At 38.7% G+C, this 24,582-nt stretch overlaps 1 protein-coding gene across 1 annotated transcript in view; it reads right to left on the reverse strand.

Moving 5' to 3' along the window:
* Positions 1–10,873, reverse strand: part of LOC128863116 (voltage-dependent calcium channel subunit alpha-2/delta-3) — a 58,950-nt gene extending 48,077 nt beyond the window's left edge. Inside the window, exon 1 of the mRNA XM_054102067.1 lies at positions 9,816–10,873. Coding sequence (XP_053958042.1) covers positions 9,816–9,958 — 143 coding nt within the window. The 5' untranslated portion in view covers positions 9,959–10,873. The remainder of the gene's footprint in view (positions 1–9,815) is intronic.
* Positions 10,874–24,582: the final 13,709 nt, after the last annotated feature.

The raw sequence follows: 24,582 nt of genomic DNA on the forward strand, positions 1-24,582 counted from the left end.
AATCCGCTCATTATCACATAACAAAAATATATGGTATGCATTCTTCCAATGCTCTATGCAAATGAGCGCTGCTCGCATAAAAAGCTTATTTGGTGAGTTGGTACCATTTTTACAGCTTATTTTGTTACTACGTAGCTTACAGTTTTATGTTAATTTAATGGGAGTAATAAAATTTTCCTTAATACCACTTAATGATGCAGAGTTGTGCACATATACATACATACATGGATATACACATAAATAAATATGTATGGGAAATACCCCGCAGGAAAACCAACTACTTTCAAACTATTGGAATTTTACTATTAGGATAAGTTCGCGATTGCCGTAGATGAATGGGCTTGAGTACTATCCATTGGTTATGGATCCGATTACAGCTGTGGAAAGGATAGAAGAATTGCAACAATGCAATTGCAAGAATCAGAAGATGGCTTGGAAATGCGAAGTTGGAACTCGCAGCTCAAAAACCTGATGCAAACATGAAGCTATGCACGAGCCACACACAGACTTGACTCCGTGAGAGTAGTCACTGCCTCAGTTGACACAATCCATGTAATTACGTGAATGGTGCCTATCGACCTTGAGATGGATCGATTATATAACACCATTGGGCTGAGACCGTCGAGTGCAGCTAAGGAAAGGGAAAGGCTGGGAACAATTGCAGAATAGCAGATACGGTGCGAGCAATCCGAGAAAAGTCATTGTGCTTTCGAACTGCTTCCAAACATTGCGAGGTGGATTGAGATTACTGGATATGGCTACTTCAAAGAATACCTACACAGGTTTGGACATATTAAAAAAAAAATTTCTTTCACTTTGCACAAAATTTCAACAAATACTCTTAAAATGAAAAACGTATTAGTTTTTATCCATCAAGGGTCGTCCATTTTCTGTCACAAATGAGTTGTTACTGCGTAATTTTTTTTTTTGTAGGTACAAAGTATGTACTCGAAATTTTTTATATGGAAGAAAAAGCCAAACAAGGCTCCGAAAAATCACCAGTACCTATTTTTTAGCCATTTAAAACTTGCACTCAATGGACTATGACACTGTATACCCCGAAAAATTCTGCTAATTCTGGTTAAAAAGTTGAAAGTTTTAATAAAGATTTTAAGAATTTTGTAAAAAGTTTGAAATTTTTCGTTTTATGGTTGTTGTAGTATGATAAAAAATTGTGTTGTTTTTATTTTATGAGGAACCATCGAACGCCTAACCCCGTTACTGTGGGTCTTTAACCCGCAATAAGCCTCCTACTGCCAAATTACCGATCATTCCGATACTACTTCACGTGTAGTACTTCGTCGAGTGGTGTGTTTATAATTTTGTGTACATGAGCAGAAATCGTAGGGGTATGAAATAATAGTGGTTAGGACAAGAATAAGATTACATTACTTCGTCCCTTTTCAAGGTGAATTTTGGAAAAAGTGCTAATTCTCCCCTGTTCAACGCCATTCTTTATAATTCAGAAGTACTACTACTAATATTAGTACTCGAAACAGTAACTTCCAGCATCAGAAACTATTATATATTGAACCCAAGAGACCACAGTCGCAATGCCTCCTACATTTTGGATTTTTTTCTGTCTTTTGTTATTCAACATAACTCTTTCAACTTTTAAAGAGAATCGCAGCATACCTAAGTGTTCACAGGTATTAATTCATGTTTTCCCTGAAGGGTATATTTACATGTATCGCATTACATGCACATATACAGCTACATTTGTGGGTTAGGGTGGAATCATTTGTAAGGGGGAAAAAGTAAAAAAAAGTGTTAAGAAAAAGTATTAAAGATGAATTTAACATTTATTCTAAGCGAACATATTCAAAAACCCATCGTTGAAAATATTACTTTGAGATGATGTATTCTTTCAAACAGGCAATAGGGAGAACTGATCATAACCATGCTGAAGGTAAAGGTGTATGTAAATCGGGTGAAGTTTTTTATTTTTGAATGAATTCTTTCGCCATGGAAGTAAGCACCGTCTATTGCTTTAATGATAGAAGAAAAAGTGCGTGTAGCGTAGTACACATAACAGAAGTGAAAGTTTCAAGGCAGACAAAGAAAGAGAGAGAGAGAGAAAGAATATATATCTAAATAAATTCACAATATTTGCAGAGAATACAAATAGACAAAATTTGCAAAAAACGGGGAAGGGTCGACCGGTGTAGGTAAACGCCGGACACAAACCGTGTCAACAACGCGCACTACTCTGAGCGTTTATCAGCCGCACAAACGCAGCGTTTGCAGGACTGCAGTAACGGCACAAATTATCGCAAGGCAATACCAATAAATCTGACGCCACGTTGCATGACCTTAAAATTTTACTCTCCATTCTCGCTCGTCCATCGACGCCTAAGAAGTTTCACTTCAAAAAAAAAAAGGCTTAGGCGCACATTTGCGAAATTTTGCAAGTAACATCTACTGGTTGCCGGGGCATACAGTAATGACAGAGAGATAGCAGGCCGATGGGATGTCTAAAATCGCTGCTTGACTATCTTCTTTTGATTTATGTAGAATATCACACATCCAACTATCTCTTGGTTGAATTTATGTACATAGTTAGCCAGGGGTGGATTAAGATAATTTGACCGAATATGTAGAAAGTTCCAAAATTGCCCGTCACCTTCATAAATTATGGGGATGCTGTTGTTGTTGTTGTTGTAGCAGCATACTTACATACGGGGAATGCTGCTGGAGTGATAGTCCTTGACCGGATATAAATCCGGGTCGTTTCGGTAACGCAGAACCGACTGTCAGGGAAACGATTGGGATGCTCAAATATGTTCATATTTGGAATGAACAAGATAGAGAATTTCACGTACAATCCAGCCGATTACTCAATTGTGCCCATAATTATGAAAGTGGTCTAAGTAAAAATTACAAAAAAAAAGGTCAGTTATTTCACATCCACATTATTTTAAAATATATTGTATTAAGTCAACGTACAATAACTTTTACGGTATCATCAAAACTGAGCCATTAGATAATGGTAAGTAAACAATTTAAAGAAATTTTATAAACACAACTTGAAAATGGTGCGTGGCCCTTTTTGTCGCGCCATCAAATAATAAAATCGAAACAATAGACCAGAAATTTTTGGTATCGGGTCATTTCTTTCTATTGAATAGCCGAGATTTTAGGTTGATAGAAATGAAAAGAAGAAAAGCAAACTACTCATACAAAAACCCCAATACTAATTACAACAATACAAACTACAAAACAACCTTTTCGTATGAAATTCATACAGAATTTCACAAATTGCCACGAATAGTTTCGCAGTAAGAGATTTTTTTCACTATTTCCCACAATTGTAGTATTCTGGAGATATTAAGGATAGGAAGGAATGTAGATAATATCGAAAATGTCGAAAAAATCACAAAAATAATCGAAGTTGTAGTCTTACGTCTTGGTAGTCGTAGCATCGCCCAGGAGGTAAAGATCGGCCATAAAACAGTTTTTAAACAAACAGGTTTAAACCATATTTTTCGCCATGGGTTGCACATCATCTCAAGCAGCCTAATTGGGACTGACGCGAAGTAAAGCGAGAAAAGCATGAAACGAAGTTGACGTTAAAGGTTTCCTAGAACACCTTCGATGTCACTTCCTAGCATTTTGCAGAACGCAGCATATCTGCACTGGTTCTAAGTTGTTCCTTTCATTGGTGAAAATTACGCATCAGAAGATCAAATTTTGTTAAAATTCGCTAACCCGTTAAATAGTGTACTATGATCAAGAGTAAAATCCAATGAGCTCAACTCTGGTCTATGTGAAATTGTTGTACATCATTCAGCCTAACCAAGTCGACGTATTTTGAGTGCCTATTTCTGTAAAATGGTTCATAAACAGTATAGCTTTGACAAATTCAAACGAACAAAAGGCACCAACCTAATAAAAGAAATAAAATTTCGCTTAGCAGTTTGCCACCCGAAAAACTTTTACAAATGCGCTAATACCACCAAACCATCCGCATTTGCATAAAAATATCGGCTACATTGTAAATCGACTTAACACATCGCCCGGCCGCTGGTCAGGAGGTTTAGTATGTGGCATCTGTAGGCCACCATCGTTGCCATCTACATAATCCCACAAAAAAAAAAAAAAAAAAGATACCAAAGAAGAAAGAAATTACCACCTCCTCTCTTGAGCATTAAGGCACGCGAGTGGTCTGTCTCTGACAATTCAATGTTTTGTTACAAAACTAAAAACAAAGAAGCACTTATAATCATGCACGCCCACATCCTTACATACAATATGTACAAACGTAAGTACCCTGCTTCAAAAGAAATGACAAATTTCAAGTAGAAATAGGAGGCCACAATGGCTAGCAAGAAACCCACCAAGCAGAGGAAATGAAAGCAGAAATGAAAACGTGCAATTAATAGCGAATTACTTAGCATAAAAGCAAGCCAATTAATAGTATGAGTGAGTGTGCCAGGGGTAGGCAGAGGGTGAGAGTGAGAGTGAGCGGGAGGTTAGCTGCAGAGAAACCTTGATGCCTATAAAAGGGGTATGCAATTGTGAACACCTGATAAATTATAAAGAGATCAAATATCAGATATCGTTTACAGATCAACCAGCTGGTATTCTCGGAAATCCATTGCGAATGGAATACCAACCCGTTCAGATGACGGCTCTTTTTTTTTGTCACTTCTTCCTCGTTTCTTTCGTATGGGTGTATTGAGGCTCTTAATGAGCGGTCATCTTTAACATTTAGCAAGATCAAAAAATCATACATTCGGCCATGCAGTCGATCACCGGAATAGCCGACGTTCTTATTTTTAAAGCAATCCTGACAACGCTCGACGTCAGCGTACCAGTTTACTTGTAGATTATCGGTACAGCATTACATTGGTCAACTTACTTCGACGTAATTTTACAAACTGCATCGCCTGATATGTGTTGGTATTACAGGGGCTATGAAAACATGTCCCACAGATGCATTGGGTGTGCTCCTGAACATACCACCGCTTCCAATTTTGATTGAAAGGGAAGCTCTCTCGAGTGCCTTAAGATTAAAAGGTATATCGGAACTTAAAAGTGGGGATATGAAAGGACATTTAAAGATCTTAGAAGACTTCCTACATAGTCCCATTCTTCATAGGGATGATATACTATCACCTAAACCAATACTTTTCAGGAACTTCCAAGTTATAATTAATGAACGCACAGACTGGAGAACTAATTCTATCACTTTCAAACCTGGCTCTCAGCTATGGTTTACTGATGGGTCCAAATTGGAAAATGGTAGAACAGGGGCAGGAATCAATGGGCCCAAATTCAAAAAATCGATTCCGATGGGATCCTACCCAACAATATTCCAGGCAGAAATACATGCCATTGAAATATGTGTGAGAGAATGCCTTAGTAGGAAAATGAGAGGTACTCACATCTACATACTTTCAGATAGCCAAGCGGCTCTAAAAGCCCTTCTATCAACAACTGTCACCTCTAAATTGGTAAATGATTGCCTAATCCTTCTCAATACTTTAGGAAACCTCAACGTAGTAACACTAGTCTGGATTCCGGGACATGAAGGTTATGAGAGAAATGAAATGGCTGATGACCTTGCAAAACAAGGAGCAAATATGCAACTTACTGGTCCTGAGCCTTTCTGTGGACTCACAAAAGGCCGCTTTAATGAATTCCTTAGGAAATGGGAAGAAAGAAAATTTGCTGCACACTGGCTAAACTGTGCCGGTCTCACTAAGCAGAGTAGATCTGCGTCTTGTAACAGGATATCTTACAGGTCACTGCCTGAGGTATCATCTAAATAATATTGGTCTATCTGAGACCAATGTCTGCCGCTTTTGCGAAATGGACATAGAAAGCTCGGAACATGTGATTTGTGAATGTCCTGCGTTGGGCAGACAGAGACTTCATCACCTTGGTGGTATCATAGTATCTCCATGCAACCTTTGGAACAACAAACCCAAAATAGATCAGCTCTGGTCGCAGTGCGTAATGGCCTTCTAATAATAATAATAATACTTCGACTTTTGGCGTTGAAGCACCACAATTAGCGACTGTGAAACGCTGGCACAAAGAGTTCCAACGTGGCCGTTGATCCTTGCAGTATGAATTTTGTGAAGACCATCCAAAAGCGGTGGTTGTGCCAGATACAATTGATGCGGTGCGAGATAAATGCATTCTTGGGCATTAGTGCTACTGGCAAACATTCTATATTGCATAAGCATTTGGTGGCCAAGAAAATTTGTTCTCGCTGGGTACCGCACAATTTAACAATTGCCCAAATGAGTTCTTGTGCCGAATGTTGTACAGAAATCTTGAAGAGAGACGGTGATTCAAAGAACGTCTACGACTTCGTAAAAGGCGACGAATCTTGGATTTATTCACAGAAGCCGGAAAAAACAGCAATCGACAGTATGGGTGTTCCGAGACGAGCTTAATCGAACAAAATTTTTTCACAGAGGAAGCACTTCAAAGTAAACGTCCGCCTGCTTTCTTGGATAATCTGCTCATTTCGTAACTGAACCACTAGAGAAACTTAAAATAGTTAATTTTGAGTAGTGCACAACCATTTGTTTGCAGAAGTTTTCGAATAATTAAGGAAAATCGGCAGCTGAACATAAATCATACTTTACCAGGTCAATGCGAGCTCACATGTATCGGCTCACACAAGAGAAGTTTTTTGAGCACTCAAAAAGAATTAATAAGTCCTCCGTCTTACAGACCGTCTTCGCATCGAATGATTTCCATTTGTTCCCGAGCATCAAAAAAAAAGTGCTTTGAAAATCGGTCTAAGCGAATACAGAAGTGTTTTGACTTCGAAGGAGAAAATTTCGAAAACAATTTTCATTATTATTTCACTGTTTTTTCATTATTAGGCGCAAAGTATACAAAAGGCAACCTTGGTATTCATTCGTTCATGTTCGTTCCATGATATCGAACCCTCGCTAAGTACTGCTCAAAAAGTTAAAGACACCCTGCAGCTCATCCACTAGATAGACCCACCTATAAAAAACTTTTCAAAAAATGTAGTCAAATCATATTTAAAAAATCGGCACTTTTTTGTAAAACAAAATGACGGAAAACCTCAGCTCTGCGAAAGTTTAGCTACCCCAAGTGAGTATTATGGATTTCATCTTATACTTGCTTTACACTCACGATCTGCCACTTACTGAGGAAACTATCATCGGCACTTTTGCATATAACACTGCTTTACTCGCAATTGACTTAAACTTAAATGGCTCAAAAATTTTAAACTCCAATGGCTCAAAGATAGGAAAATAAAATCAAATGAGACAAAATCTGTTCAAGTTACCTTTATACCCAAGCGAAATACTTGTCCAGCCGTTAAACCCGGATAATAAAAAAAAAATATATATACTAGAAGCATATCTTGGTGGAACTTGGGGCTGCTGACTATCATGTTTTGGGTCCCGATGACATATGGCAGCCTTATGAGCTGATTTTTCTGGCTATTGGGCTAAAGAATTTCTTCTTTGTATGTGCTCTTCGAGCTGCCTGCAGACGGGTTTAGAAAGAACTTTTTCCTCGATTCAAACGAATGCCAAACTTAAAGAAATAACCCGCTCTGCCTGAAACTTGGTGTGTGTTCTTCCAAGAAATGCTACTAAAAATAAATAAATAATTGGCGCGTACACTTCTGTTAGGTGTTTGGCCGAGCTCCTTCTCCCATTTGTGGAGTGCGTCTTGATTTTGTTTACAAATGGAGAGACTTATGGAGTTGGTTAGTACGTAGGCGTAGGTGTGAGGCTACAAGTCGTGCATACTGCTATGCTGGTATAGCAGTACTTGTAAGAGTTTACTCTCCACGGGCGTCATCCCAGAAAAAAACAGTTTTAAGCAGACTCCGAACGGCAAATGGTTTTTCATGGCAGAAATGCACTGGGGGGTTTGCTATTGCCCGCCGAGGGACGACCGCTATAAGAAAAAACTTTTTTCTATCATTTTGCTGTTTCATGCGCGGGAATTCGAACCAACGCACTTCCCAATGTTAGTCACGCACCAACCCATTCGGCTACGGCGACCAAAGCACCCGTGTACTATATGGCCGTTGGCACACTTCGCTGAATTCTCGATTCAAACTCTTCTACCTTATAATACAATAATTTAGCTTGGATGTAAAGGGTGTTCAATTCAGATGTATTGGATTTTAATTGAAATAAAACAACGAAAATTCAATTGACTGGGCAATCTTTATTATCTCTGTAAAGATAAACCTTTTCAAGTGTGCTCCGCAACTGCATCATAATTCGGCCATCCGTAAACACCAATTTTGAATGACTTGCTGGAGGACTTCGGTCGTCATCTCGAGAATAACTTTAGTAATGTTGGCTTCCAATGCCTCAGTCGAAGCTGGTTTATCCACAAAGCATTTAGACTTTACATATCCCCACAAATAAAAGTCCGAACGTGTGATATCACACGATCTTGGTAGCTAATCCACTGGTCTGAGTCGAGAGATAAATTGCTCACGGAAACGAAGACGCAGTAATTCCATTGTTTCACGAGCTGTATCGCAAGTAGCGCCGTGTTGTTGCGACTTGTTGGAACCAAATATTGTTGAGATGACGGGCTTTGGCTTCCGGTATCAAAAAGTCGTTAATCATGGCGCGATAGCGTTTTCCATTCACTGTTACATTGGCGCTGGCCTCGTCTTTGAAGAATTATGAGCCGATGATTTCTGCAGCCCATAGACCGCTCCAAACTGTTGTTTTCAATAGATGTAATGGCTGTTCTTGAATGACTTCGGGCTGCTTATCAGTCCAAATACGGCAATTTTGCTTATTAACGTAGCCATTAAACATTAAATCAGCCTCATCGTTGAACAGAATTCGGGTCTCAAAATGCGGATCTTCGACGAATTTTTCAAGAGCCCAACGACTGAAATTATGACGCTTTGGAAGATCGGTCGGCTTCAAATGTTGGACTAGCTGTATTTTATACGATTTCAAACCAAGATCTTTGCTTAAAATCGGCGATGTTGTGCCAAAAGATAAGCCAAGTTGTTGATATCGGCGCCGAATCGATTGTTCCGCAATCACAATATTCTCTTCCCTTCGGGATGTACGTGGTCCAATCGGTCGAGTATCATCCAATAATATAAAATTATACTCAGCTTTGCCGATGGTTTACTGAATAGCGTGTTCGGTAGAACGGTTATGTACCCCAAAAGTTGACCTGAGCGCGCGATGAAAACTTTTCACAAAGCGTCGAAATGATGAAATGATGAAATATCAATGAATACGGAACAAAATATGTATTTAGTTTGACAGTAGTCACGCGTGATCTGTTAAAAAACGCTATTGGAAGAAAACCCTCCAATCGGATCACCCTTTTTTATCAGTATATCAAACTTAACATTTTGCTCCGATATTATACAATAGTTCAATTAAAATTCCTTTTAGGTTTATTGTAGGCTTTAGGTTTATATTCAGTATAAAGATATTCGTGGAATTTGATAACGGGTCCATTCGGGAATGCTTCGATTTTCTCAATGTTTCAAGGCCGATTTTTCAGTTGATCTTGAGTGAGTAGAATGCCTGCCATGAAGTCAAGGGCACCAGTTGTTAAGGTATACGTAGCACCTGAGTTTGCCATATAAATTTAATATTAATAAAAAAAATTCTGAAATAACTAATTTTTTTGAGAGCAGCTCCACGTTGGACGAATATTACCAGCAGAGCAAAACATAAACAACTAATTAATTTTATTTTCTTGTGTATCGGGAATATTTATGTATATATGTATGTATTCATATTAGTGTGTATATGTATGTATGTACATGTTGTTTATGTGCACTTTTCTATTCATTAAAGTTGTTAACTTACGCTTCATCCTCGGGAGTGGCCTCAACGGCGCGCAACGTCTGCGGCGTAAACGGTGAAAACCCAATGCAATGAAGTAGCAGGAATGCGGTCACAATGACAGTAAAATGTGTCATCAACTTGTCGCATGTGAGCATCTTGGGCATTTTTCTAGCATTTTCCCTGCTATTTCGAGCGTTGCGGGCGTCGCAAACGGCGCGGCTACACAAGTTCAAACACACGACACTATTGAGATACACTTTCCGACGAAGAATTACTAGAACAAAATATTTACTGGTTTCTTAAAGATCTGCTTTCAATCTGCAATCAAGCTTATTAACTACTTAGATCGCGCACACACCCACTGGCACAAATATATTTGCATCTGTACATACGTATTTATGGCCTCATTAGCCTATTTGGCTAGACGCAATGTGATTGCTTGTTCTAAGTACTGCTGCTGCTTCTTCTTCTTCTTAGAACTACGTATTTTGTATATTATTTCGGTGACCACAAAACTGGGTGGAGTCCCGAAAATGGAAGTGTTGACGCGACGAACGAACGATTATAGCAGCAGCTACATTTAAACTTTGACATGCCCAGATTTTGTTTTTATTTGTTTAGAACACAATTCACTTTGTTGTAATAATTTTCATTGTGGCTCTTGTTGCACAATTATAAGATTTTCAACACATTTTCCACTAGCAAAAATTCACAATGAAAAATCTCATCGATACGTGAACTTATGAAGGAAAACCGCACCGAAATTCACTGTTTCACCAAAAGGAAATTTTTCAGCTGTGCGTAAATTTTCTATATATAAAACTCGGTGTACGTTTGTGTGTATGCTGATGTAGTCGTATGTACGAATATATATGCGTGTGTTTGTGCGGTCGTTTCGTATAAGCTACTCTGTATTTTGTTATTGTTGTGTGATGGCTTTTCGTCGTCGTCGTCGTCGTCGTTGACGTTGGGGATGTTGTTGTTGCAACTATCTATTAATCGCGCACCGGGCCACAGTTGGTTGTTGGTTGGTGTGTTTTCTTAAAGTTGGAAGATTTTCCCGTTACCGTACCGTTGCCACTGAGTAGCCAAGAAAAACTGAATAATGAAAATTTGTGAAAATCGAGGAAAAGTGTTGGTGCTGTGGGAAAGTGTACAGTTAATAGTGCTGGCGGCTCAGTGGCACACTCGTTCAGAGCGTTTCGTTTGTGCTTCGGCAGGGATTTTCGAGAGCGCACTAACGATGTGTTCGATATGTTGTTGTTTGTGTTATATTTTCACATACTTTGTAATTGTTGTGAACCAATTTTCGTGTGAGCGCTAATTTTTTTACTCAACTCTTTGGGATAGTCGTCCCCTTTGATTTCCGACCGCAATTCCTAACGTCATCGCAGCTGTACAGGATGTGCGGCGGTGTTTTTGCGGTTTCCATTTTGTGCTGCCATTTTGGCGTCCATGTTTAAATGGTGAAGTATAGTAAAAGCAAAAAAAAAAAAAAAATAAAAAAATAAAGAATAATAATAATAAAAAATAATTTAACTTCTGTGCTATTTGGCTCAATGAGCGCGAGTCAATTTTTTTGTTGCTCATTTGCCAGCTGTTCGTATTGATTTTTCTTCACATTTTGCTTGAGCTCATTTGTCTTTATCATTGAATGAAAGAAAATCTTGTTTTCGCTTTTAATTTATTCTCGTTCTGCTTGCTTTGTTCTGTTGTGGTAGGGGCGCGTGTTAGCTTAACTTTTGCTTCGTTACACTTTCGTAACAGAGACAGAGAGTGAGCGTAAATATGTATCAGCTCAGGCGAATTCGTCGTAGTTTCTTCGATGTATTGGAATCGAATTGAAGGCGTAATCAAATGCCATATCTAATTATTAGTTTGTTTTTCAGCAAAAAATATGTGAGAGTCAGAGGAGTAGACATTTTATGTTTCTTCCAAATTAAATTTTCTGCTTTAATCAGTTTGTAGATTGGCTCCCATAAGTATTTTGCTCGTGAAAACGTTTAAGTAAATCTTTAAGTTTTTAAGTTTTTTAAAATGTACTTATAACTCTTTTCACTATTTATTAAAAATTAAAGGTTAAAACTATATAAATAATTAAGCAAAACTTAAAAATAATTGCTACTTTTCATAAAAAAAAAAAATTAGAATTCATTGCTTACAAAAGTATTTTGCTTCTGACTAGATTTTTACTAGCTACAGTGCAACCAGGCGAGGGCACTTCTATTAGCCGAGTACCTCCCTAGAGTGCACATTTTTTTTATACCAAATCTTATATATCGGAAAAAGTAACCCTATTTTGAGTGGATAGGGTTTAGCGCTAAAAAAAAAACACTTTTTTTTTTGAATTTTTTACAGAAATATGGCTTAAGATACTTTATTAAAATCAGTTGCATGTTATTGTACATCTTTTCAATAAGTTTTTAAAACATATTAATAATAAAATATTGACAAATAAGCCCATGACAGAGTTTTTTTGGAGATATGTTTTTCGAGAGGTGCTCTGCGGCGCCAATCGGCATTCGTCGTAGAATCATCTGAAACTAAAAAAGTCGAATTTTTCAGTTAAAGTATGACGTAATGCTCCCCCCTACATTAACAAAATTTTTTTTTTTCATTTTTGTAGTTTTGGTGGCAAAAAAACGTAAAACGAGCATTTTTGGCGAAAAATTTCGCCATATTTGTAAGTGAAAAACAACCTTAAAAAAAAAAAATAAAAAAAAAACAGTGTAGGGGGGAGGTATTTTTGATTTAGAAAACGTGTGCCAAATTTGAAAAGAATCGGTTGAATAGTTTCGGAGTTGTGATTGGCACCGACTTTTAAGAAGTCGTTTCGGGAAAAACGCGTTTGAAAAAATGACTCTGAGAAATTATCGATGCTCCGCATTCGAGGTAGAGTGCCTACAAAGGCTATAACTTTGAGAGTTCTGCTCCGATCCACTTAAAATTTTGACACAACATTCTTGAAATGATTTACTATAAGATGAGTGAAGAAAAAAAATTTCGATTTTGTGACCCTACCCCCCCCTTAAAGTTATTTTGTGATGAAATTTTGTGCTACCGCAATTTATTCTCTAGATAGGCCCAAAGAGTTTCTGTAGCGCTTAAGTCAGGCCAGGAGGTGTTTGCGAACTGAATGTTTGGGATCACTGTCGTATTGAAATAAAAGTTCGTTACATATGGCAACCCATTTTTTCTGTGCTGGAACCTAAATTTACAATGAAAATGGACAAATAAAATAAAGACGTATATCTATCGGAAATCTATAAATACAAGTTTTCCAATTCCCTGAGCTGACTTACAACTCCAGCAGCGCACAGTGCGGCTGATTCCCAAAAAGCTGGCCAAAAGTCGAAAAAAAAGTTTCTAGATAGAGTTTCTTTGTCTTTGGGTTGGCTACAGTAATGCCTTGAGTAGTGAAAACCGTTCATAGCAACGTCCTGTACCCTAAGTATCCTCTGTATTTTCAGTCGCAACGTGGCCTTCGTTTGAGCATCGTATTACTGTCGATGAATAGTGAAAGTTGTACACATTTGAAAGATTTTGTAATGGAGTAAATTGAACAAAACCAAATGGAATCATCTTCGGAAGGTTAGTAAAATACGAGAAATCTTTAGTACATATCAAATACCTCGACACAAAATTTTTAGCTGCAGCAATACGTAGAAACATTTTTTGCAATTTTTTTTATAAAATTTGAGTTTTCAAACTGTATAGTAATACAACGCCGTCATATGCTGCTTTGAAACCTATTAAAGGTTACTCAAAAAAGTAATGGTTACTGAATAAAACAAGATTCAGCTGCTACCACTTGCTAATCAGCGACCCCGAAAACATATAAATTTACATGCATCTTGATTATGTTCTAGAATATACGCTATTTCACGTGATGGGGTGGCCAATAGGGGTGGAAGGGGGTGGATTTTCAAAATTTTAAGATCAAATTCGTAATCAGCGACCCCGACAACCCCCGAGTAAGAAATTTTGAATCAATTACTTAATTTTTTTGAGTTTTGGCCAGCTTTTCGGGAATCGGCCGCACTGTGCAGCGCCATCCTGCTTAACTGGAAGGAATGGGAACTGGGAAGATCTTAGTTCAACCTTTGAAGTCTTGAATGGTTCACAGATGATCCGAAAACAAATACTGGAACCGGTGCGGTGGTCTATGTATCAAACACGAAAAGTTCTTAACCAAGGGCAAATGACTTAGTACCTTTCAGGCAAAATTGAAAAAATGTCAAATCTGTGCGAGAATAAATCTTATGAGGGCCAATAAGGGTGCTCACATAGCTACATATATACTCAGGCAATCAAATAACCAGACTAATGGAAAGAGGAAAAAATGACTTTGGATTAAAGGACGACGACCACCAGTGGCTAATTACTTTCGTATTAACCGCTTCAATCTACTGATGAATTTTACCAGATGTGTGATATTTGAACCCGCAATATTTGCAAGTGTAGCAAACAATTGAGAGGGTAGGGGAATTGCAGGTAGCTGAGAAGTAGGGGCTGAGATGATTCCACCACGTCCTCCAGACAGCTTCTGCAGAAAGGACTTGAAGCAATTCTAAATTTCACCGCATGACACTTAAGGGATAATGTCTGGTAAGAATACCTCCAAATTCGTGAACTGAGGCTTTGTTAACCTAAGAAGTTGCTTCAAATGCCCCCGATCTACCTGAGGCTAGAAGGTACTCGTGACTTTTCACGTTTGTGCACTAGCCTAGCCCTCGCTGAGTTGACGCGAGGTCCATCCTTCCATGAATAGACCACAGGTCCTCAATGGAACCTCATTCCTCTCATTTGAAACCGCCTCCAGAGTCCCTTGTCTAGACAGATCATCAGTTGTCCCTCGACAGTCTTTGGCAAACCTCCGAGTGTACTTCTGCTATGAAAACGCTCCTCATAAAAATCATCTCCCATTCGGAAGCGGCGTAAAATTGTAGGTATTTCCATTTCTAAATACCCAAAAAGGGTGTAAGCCCCAATTAGATATGTACATATATGTGTCCCATTTACAAAAATTCTTTGCAATATAGCCCTTATAGGCTCACTATTGAACCCTTCCTTGGTAGTATGTTGTCCGGTGACCAGGAAGGGCTCAAGTTCTGTTGTTTTCGAGACCGTAACCATTCCACCCAATGCTTCCATTACGCGCCTAATAATTTTAATCTATGGCCAAAGGAAACCAAGGCCTTGAGTGCAGCCTGACTTTAACTGAGAAGCTGCTCGTTTTGAAGGTTCCCTGTTAGATTGATCCTTCCGCATAGACAGATGGCACAGACTTCCGTTTATAAGATACTTGGAAAACTAACCATCGGTACATGGAGATTTGTTTTTGGACCAAATTTTTCAGCGCAGGTGGTACTCTAGTTTGCTTTTTTGTTCAGTTCAATTCAGATCCTTTTATTTAATGGTATTACCATCGAGGTTGCTTCTCTGGGAAGTTGGTCAAGTTCGCAAGTTCGGTTGGCAAGGTTCGCAGATTTCATATTTTTAAATGGGATCACTTTTCCTTTGTCAAAGCCCCCCTAGCTTTGTTAAACAGAACCGTGTGCAGAAAAAATTGCCAAAAAAATCAACCACTTAAAATTTGCAATTTGTATAACAAAAATCAATGGACTACAAAACTGCATTTTTGTAATTTTTCTAAATATTCTGATTCAAGAGCTGGAAATTCGCTGAATTTTTATAAATTTTGTACGAACTTGAAGACTTGCGTTACATGGTTTTTGTTGTAGTGTATATATATAGTTTTATAAAAAAATAATTGAAATAAAAAATATAAAGAAATTAATAGTCAAAATGTGTACACTCTATGACGCTGACTGTATATTAAAAAAAAAAAATTAAATAGCAAAAGCAGGACATCTGCTTCATAGTAGGCACGATAGGTACCAAAATTTTTAACTGAAATAATTAAATGAAGACTTTTATTCAATTTGATAAATGACACTGTGCAACAGCTCTTTTTGGGGCGCAATAAGCAATAATTCAGACCCAGAGTGAAAGACGTAGACCCATATAGTAAAACCTTAAAAGAGTTTTGCATTCTTTGGTCCAATTTCTTTGCTATGGCCTTTTTAAATTTGCAAAATTTTGCTTAAGTGTTTTTAGAATAAATTTTCATTTCAAATTGCAACAAAGTTAAAATACATATTGGAGAGAAATATGTTGGTTAAATGTATTTAGTGAAATTTTACTAGAAATAGTTTTGTACCATTTTGACTCTTTTCTTCTGGCATTTTTAAGGTCATAGAGGGTTAAAATATTAAAAAACAAAATTTAGACAATTTTACCGAGAAGGCCAAATAAAATCTTAATAATTATCGACACATTGGCTTAGTTGGTTTTGAAAAAAAAAAGTATACAAATAATAGCAATTTAAAAGTATTGTTTTTCGTTGAAAAAGTATAAAAAAATTATAAAATTTTTTAAATCTAACCAATCGAAAAGTTTTATACCGTACTGAGTAAAATATATTAAATAATATTTTTACTATTTTTTAGGCAGCCCCGTTTTGAAAAAACAAAAATAGGATATATGCAGTATGTGCCTTTGGCAGCTACAACTTTACTCTATCTTTAAGGCAGCATACGGATTTCTCTGACGAAAAATTCGAGTTCTTTTGATTTGATCAATTCATTGAACCAGTTTGCGATGTTCTCGTAAGAAGTGAATCACTCTTCAGTAAGGGCTGACTGCATTGATCGGAACAGATGGTAATCTGAAGGTGCAATGTCTGGTGTAACGCATTAGCTGCAGTCAGTAAAGATCGCCAGTGATGGTTTAAGGAGTTATTAATAGATGACACCCTTCTGATCCCACCAGATACACAACTAAACCTTTGAAGCCTGAATATTTTTTTTCGCTGTCGATGGACCTGGTTCACCTGGCAGGCTTCAACATATTCGACGCCTAGGGTTGTCATAATGGCTTCATTTTTCATTGTCAGGGACGATGCGATGTAATATAGAAACCCTTTTTTCTGCCGTTCAAGAAGTATCTCACACATCACCAAATGTCTCTCGATATCCCTCTCCTTCAATTGATGTGGCACCTAGTTACCTGATGGTTGATCTGCCAACATCCAACTCTTTAGACATATCATCAAGGGTTCGACATGCGTCTTCATCCAATACTGGTTGTAGTTGAGTATCTTCGAATTTTTTCGGTGCCCCTTCGCGATCTTTATCATTCACGTCGAAATTGCCACTTTGGAAGCGTCGAAACCACTCTTTAAAAGTTATATTTGCTGGAGCGTGATTACCGCAGGTATTGATCAATATATGACACATTTCAGCTGCACTTTTCTTTAAAAGGTAATAACAAAGCATGACTTCCCGCAAGTGCTGTTTTTTCGGGACGAACGTAGACATTCTTGCTGTCAGTTAAAAAGGATCTTTACGCTTCAAACGAATGCCAACTACTGCAATCAAGACCTCACATATACACTTTCAAATCACCAATATATTACTAAAGCAAACACAAAAATAGTATCAGCAGCGACACCCCTTTTACGAGGGAACTTATTCCCATACCCAATATTTTTTTGTTAGGTCAATTGGTTAGACACTGCTCAGCGTTTTGAAAAACCAAAAAACACTTAATAAAGCAAAATAAGATAAGAAAAACACTCTTAGCGCCCTCTTACAGCACTATCTTAAAAAAAATCATTACTATAAAAATATTTTGTCGGCAACATCAAAAAATATGTACCTTAAAATTAAGCTAAAAAATATAAAAAACTACTCAAATTATGTGCGCAAACTATTTTAGTAAAATATCTCATACACTTTCATGAAGATGCGTATATGTACGTATATATAATATTTCCATCATGTACATGGGCACACAGCCATGCACATACCTGCATTAACTTCTGAGTCTTCAAATTCTTCTCTGCCAAAGGTGAATTTCCTATGACCGCCTTCGTTCCCACTCATTAAGACGAATTCTCGTGCTGCAAGTCTTCACCCCGCACCGACACTTCTGGCACATGCGACCACAGCGACGACAGCGACGGCGACATTAACAATAACAATATGGCTTAGGACAGTTGACAGCTGTTGCCACGCAAAGTGTGAGTCAACTATATGAACCAAGCGACAACAAAGTTTATGCACACAAACAAGTGCACGAGCACACTTTCATACTTGACTACTGCAGCATGTGTGCCCGAAATGCATACCCACACTCACACACACACACTAACTCGTGCACATGCATGACAAACTGTGCGCTTGTTTCGGCACTCACTACCAGCCGCAATAACCAACAATCATGAAGGACATTTGCATGCTACCCCTTAACTAAGAGTCCTGCTTATTGTTTTGCAGTTTACTTTTACTGCATGTTCGTACCTACTCATTTACTGGCTGGTTGGGAAATGTATTTACTAGTTAGATAGTGGGTAGATGAGTGTAATAAGTTGTTGCGCGTGTTGCATGCGATGCATAATTTCACTACCCCAACCGCTAAAGGGGAAATAATCGCACAACCCATCAAAGTAACTACTACCAGGAATATATGCACTAACATCTCCATCCGCGCAAACAATTTCATATGTATATATAATACACTAATGTGCATGCATGTGTGTGTGTGTGTGAACGCGTGCCTGTAAAATTAAGTGCATAGTGCATACTTTCTGTTAGTTACCTTCGACCCAAGTGCCTCGGCTTGTGTGAGCACATGTATGCACTATCAACCATCTATGCATGTGAGTGTGAGTGTGAATATAAGTATATATATATATGTATAAGGATATGTGTCTCATGCAGGCATTGTGGTATGCAACCGCATGCAATAAAGTGCAATTAGTCTTAAATTTCAATATACTCAGATGCTAGGCTGTCGTCACGCGAGAGCAGGCTTTAAAGCATATTTACGAAGAGAACGTTTAAGTGAGCGTGGTTTAACTGCATATGTTAATATGTATGTATGCGTGCAAGTTAACCCTCCGTGGGACACCTTTTTTAAAACCTTCGGCCTGTTTTCGTCCTGTTCGAGGATGCGTTTCAAAAAGTTATATCTATACATCGATGGAAAATTAAACTCTAGGAAGCTACCTGGAAGCTCAGTTGCTAACTCTAATAGAAATATTTTCAACTCACGTCCAAAGTCGAAAAAGTCAGGCAAGGCCCCGGGTGTCCAACGGAGAGTTAAAGCGAAAAATGTAAAAGCTTTAATGAATTGTTCGCATATCTTAAAATTAGTTTACATTAAACTATTGTAGTAATTTTAATTAAGATTGGATTGCACTTCCTCTTCATTTTTGTGTTTATCTTCATCTCTATATATCCTGAAAACGTGGACACCTCGCACTACCTGCTGCGTGATTTCCTTCACATAGAACGCATAAATAAATACCAAAACGAATTAGCGTAAAACGCATCCATATGACCTGCTTCTCCGCACTTTCTGCACAGAATCATTCGGTCTGTTTCTGTACACCGTGTGGCCATGTGACCGCCAGCAACGGAATCAGCGTTTTGGCGACGAGATTTTACGCAGGCGACATGATACCCAACCTATTTTGATTCTATGCACTTCGAGTACATTTTTGGCATCCCCTGCTGGAAGGCTGCTGAAAGCTGATTGTGTGCCTTTGTAGGCCGCCTTTACGCTGCGAATCGTTAATTCGTTCGGCTTGCTGATTTAACACTGCACATGGAGCGCATTGCATAGTGCTCTTTTGGTGGTTACCCTATCCAAATCCTTACATTGAAGAGTCACCATAAGCGTTTTTGCTGCTACACTCGCCATTTCTTTCAGCTTTTCTGCCACAGCTGCCTGGAATTCACAAGTGCTGTTATCCGTTTGCTTCTTCAGCTCAAGGACTAGTTTGTCTGTGCCCGTTCTTCGAATCTCTTTTACGGGTTCCCCTCAAGCCTTCAACGCGTCACTGGACGTAACGGTATGTGGGATTTCTGCATACGATTTGCTCTTCTCGGTTGCGGTAATGCGGATCGTCTTTCGCTTGTTTTTTTTGCTTCCAGGCCAGTTGTCTTCCTGCGGTTTGTGTCTCTCGTGCTGGTGTAACATTTATTTTAGTTACAGGTGCATGGGAAATGGATCTCCTTTTCAGCACTCGTCCTAGGTCTTTTCGCCGACAGGGGTACTTTACTTTTGCTGCTAATCACGTTCCTGACCTGTCTTGTTTGGGGTGGTGTGCCTTTTGGTGATTCCGCGTCTTTGCTGTTGATGGTCTGCGTAGCCTTGTGATCATCCTTGGGCATTTTGTTACCCTTTTGCTCGAGCAAAATCATCGGGACGCTCATTCTGAGTAAGATGCTGACCCAAAAGCCGCTTATTTAAGACAGTCACTGATGGGATTTCGCAACTAAGTGCTTACACATTTGCTTGGTTGAAATGAACCTCCAAGTAGGTATTTGTTTGTTTGGTCCGTGAGTGGTATTGTATTTCCCACCTACCCTGCATATCTGCCGAGCATTCCCCTATCCACCACCTGGGGACGCGTCCGATGGAAGACATATAACTCCGCCTGAATCTATCTCTATCTCTCTTTGTTTGGAGGAGGAAAACATCGAAAGCCTATGGCTTTAACCCAAACTATAACCTTCTGTTGTTTGAACGGTTGCTCCTCCCGGAACTTTGCCGTTAAGTAATACATCGGGAGGCCGTTATGGAGTATGTTAACTCAAATCAGTCAGTCTCTGTCAGTACGAGAATCTGTCCGGTGTTCGTCATGCAATGATTCTTCAGCATTTCTATCAGCTTGGAGATCAAGCTGTAGTTGACGCAGGTTTTTAGGTTTATCGTACATTTGCATCGTAAGGTTTGCCTCTGTGGTATGCTCGCCAAAAACCATGCAAAGGTCTTCTCTTTCGGTGTCGAAACTCATGCACCGGAATAGCACATGCCTTGTACTCTCTGGTTCGCCAGGGCAGATCGGGCAAAAGGCCAGGGCAGATTTTCTAAATCAAAGCGGTGTATATACTCTTTAAAGCGACCGTGACCTCTTAGCAATTGCGTTACGTAGAAGTCAACTTCCTCGTGCTTCCTTATGTACCATTTCGTTATGTCTGGTATCAGCTTGTGCATCCAACGACCATTTTTTAAAAGGTCCAAGCGTTGCTGCCACTCGATATGACTGGATTTTCCTCGATTAGGCTGCTATGATATGACATCGTCTGAAACAGTGCGATAAGCGCTCGCCACTCTTAGTCTGTGTGTGGTTTTTATTTCTTTTATATGCGATTTTTTCTCATTCGCCCTGTTATCGGCGCTGTTATCGTAGCGTATGTTATCGCGGATATGGGGACAATTGAAAGCAGTTGTCGTTCTTCCCGAGATCCTCCTATATTTGGCATGAGTCTTGAAAGCGCACTGTGTACTAGCTGTGCTTGTTTGCTGACTACCTCACAAAGACCCTTGAACTTCAAATACGGCTGAGACCTTATGGTGTGCTCGGCCACCGTGATCACGATCTCTTCATGTGCCCTCCTTTGCTTAGCAAGACTATTTCCGTTTTCTGCTCCGCAAGTTCCAGTTTTGTTGCTATCAACCATTTTCGTATACCCGAAATTGCGTCATTGCATTTGGCCGTCAGTGGCTCGAGACGTTTGTTTACTACCACCAACGCCATATCATCAGCGTACAACTGTAGCTCTATCTCTATCTCTATCTCTATCTCTATCTCTATCTCTATCTCTATCTCTATCTCTATCTCTATCTCTATCTCTATCTCTATCTCTATCTCTATCTCTATCTCTATCTCTATCTCTATCTCTATCACTATCTCTATCTTTATCTCTATCTTTATCTTCCTTATTCACATTTATCAGTCAGTATTTAGCCTCACTATGTTGCTTCTAAAATTCGACTTAAAAGCCTGAGGTGAGGGAAGTAAATATTTACAAGGTCACCCTGCAACCATTTGCAATGAATTTTTAGGTACATATTAACCAATTACGAAATACACAGACAATTGCTTCGACTTCCTAATTACCATTGCCTTGCTAACCATTGCCGCCAAACCCAACTGCTGTACTATCGTCCTTTCCACCCAAGAATAGCTGCTCCGCCCTCAGTTCATATGATGTTTCAACGCATCAATAACATTTTTTGTGGTCATTGACCCATAAATGAAAACACTTGCATGTATATGACGATGTGTGTACGAGTATGCATTCCATTAGGCTTCCAATTGTCGGTGGAACACCAATGCTCTACCAATTTGTTTATTTTTTTATTGTAAGTATATTTTAGGGTTATCAGGGATAGATTACAATTACATGCCTAATATATTTGTAGTTTTATTACTGAAAGTTTTGTTTTAGTTCGAAGTGATATCGTTTCAGTTCGTGCACGGAAATACATACATATCTATTGTAGGTATTGTGTGGGCATAAGGTGTTTTTATGATAGTGCCGGCACATATACATTTTTAATGTAACTGCAATGAGAGGATGAAATGGATTTTCTGTTATCGCCACTCGTCACTTCACATAAATTAAATCTTCATGGATTTTCTTCTTCATGGATGATTTCGTGGTATGATTTACATAAATATGTACTTGTATATGTTGGGAATTTATTAATAGTTGGCTGTATGCCAACCATTTGCAAACTCACTTTTATTGCTGCAAATATATTAATATGTGTACGTATGTATATTTGTATATATGTATGATTTATACTATATGTATTTGTGGTGCGCAGTGATTAAATTTTGATGTAATTAATGAGATATACTGATGCGTGTTAATTCTGCAAGTTTACTCACATAAAAATGGCGCCAGGACGGCTATAGCCTGTAGTCGGTAGTAGAATATAATATAATCTCACCCTCAGTTAATTCTTCTTTCATAGCGTTACAACGCGGGGTGCGTCAAAGCTTCCTTCAAAATGCTCCTCCAAAGCGGCCTATCTTGAGCTGTTGCTTCGTAGTTACGTATTTCCAGCTTCTTAAGATCGTGTTCCACTGCGTCTATCCAACGGTTCCTCGGTCTGCCTTTGGCCTTCACGCCCATTAGCTTTCCTGTCAAGGCTTTCTTCACGGTACAGTCAACAGGCATACGAATCACATGACCTAGCCATCTTAAGCGCTGCGCTTTAACAAAACGCACAGCTGTCTCGTTCTGAGTTAGATCGTTCAGTTCCGAGATCAATCGGATTCTATAGGTACCATCATCCATTCTTATTGGGCCAAAGATCTTTCTTAAAATTTTTCTTTCCATGCGAGCAATCTGAGCACAATCATCAACCTTAAGAGTCCATACGTCACAACCATACGTTAGGATTGGTCGAATAAGAGTCTTGTATATAGTGAACTTTGTAGCTTTAGACAAAAGTCGGGATTTGAACAAGTTAAGGTGGGCGTAATACGCTTTGTTGGCGGCGTTGATGCCATCCCTGACGGCGGAAGTTGAATCAACGCTATATGCGAATATAGCTCCTAGGTACTTAAAATGCTGCACTGCTTCAAAAGTATAGACTCCCACATGGAAATTTGGCATCTGTGCAGGCCGCCTCGATTTTAACAGATATTTGGTTTTGCTCTCGTTTACAAAAAGGCCAATACCAATTGCCAATTTTGTTAATTTTCAAGAAAATTTCTTTTAAGTCATTCCTATTTCTTGAGAGAATAGCGATGTCATCTGCATAAGCACATATTTGGTTTGTTTGTTGTCATCAAGGTACAATAGCACCTTTGTTGACTTCCCTTACGACAAAGTGCAGCATCAAATTGAATATGACTGTTAATAAGGCATCACATACTCTCTTATCACCTTTTTTGTGTACTGGGAAGATTATGCATCCTAGCCAATCAGATGGTATGGTTTCTTTTTCCCATACGTCTATTATTAAATGGTGGGGGCACTTATGTAACTCCTCACCACCTTCTTTCAGGAGTTCAGCCGTTATAGAGTCTTCGCCGCCTGCCTTTCCATTTCGAAGCTTTTTAAGAGCCACGATAATTTCGACGAATTCTGGTGGAGGGATGATGTTTTCAGCTGTAGCTACATATAGGTCCCCAAGGTGAATGCTCTTCTTGATGCTTATTATTTAGAAGATTGTCAAAATGTTGTCGCCATCTTTCTAAGATTTCTTGGTCAGTTTGTAATACCTATATCACCATTTTCAGATAAGCAAATATTTATTCTAGGCTGAAATACTGTCGTTTGGTTTTTAATTTTCCAATAAAACTGAGCCGCGTTACACTTTGCATTTAATTCTATTTCCTAAATTTTATTTTTGACGGATCTTTTTTTCTTTTTATTTATAACTTTTCTAGCTGCCGATCTTTTTGAAACATATTCCGCTCGCGCTCTGCGGGTGCCGCTCGTTATAAGGTTGCGCCAGCTTTCATTTTTGGCGCTAATAAGCTCTTTACATTCATCATCAAACCATTCTTTTTTGGATTGTTTCGGTAAGTAGCCAAGCACCTCCTTGGCCGAGCTAGATATGCTCTTTGCTACCGCTTTTCATTCCTCTACAGCATGATTTGGGCTAAGTTCATCCAATTGCGCATTCAACGTAGATTGGAAGCTGATTTAAATCTTCTTTATCTGAATAGAGCTTTTCTAAATTATATTTTTCTCTCTTGAAGCTATTTTTAGACGCAACAACTGCCAAACGCGGCCTTAATCTAACCTCAGTTAAGGCCGGCGGGCCAATTAAAAGGTCAAAAAAATCGATTTTTTTTTTCCTGAAATCAATAGCTTAGATATTCAAGAACATGAGACACAAATTTTCAGAGTTAAATTCCAAGTATTTGCAGAGCTACAGAGCCGAGCGTAGTGCGGCGTCGAGCAAC

Source organism: Anastrepha ludens, chromosome 5 (assembly GCF_028408465.1).
Source record: "Anastrepha ludens isolate Willacy chromosome 5, idAnaLude1.1, whole genome shotgun sequence".
NCBI lineage: Eukaryota > Metazoa > Arthropoda > Insecta > Diptera > Tephritidae > Anastrepha > Anastrepha ludens.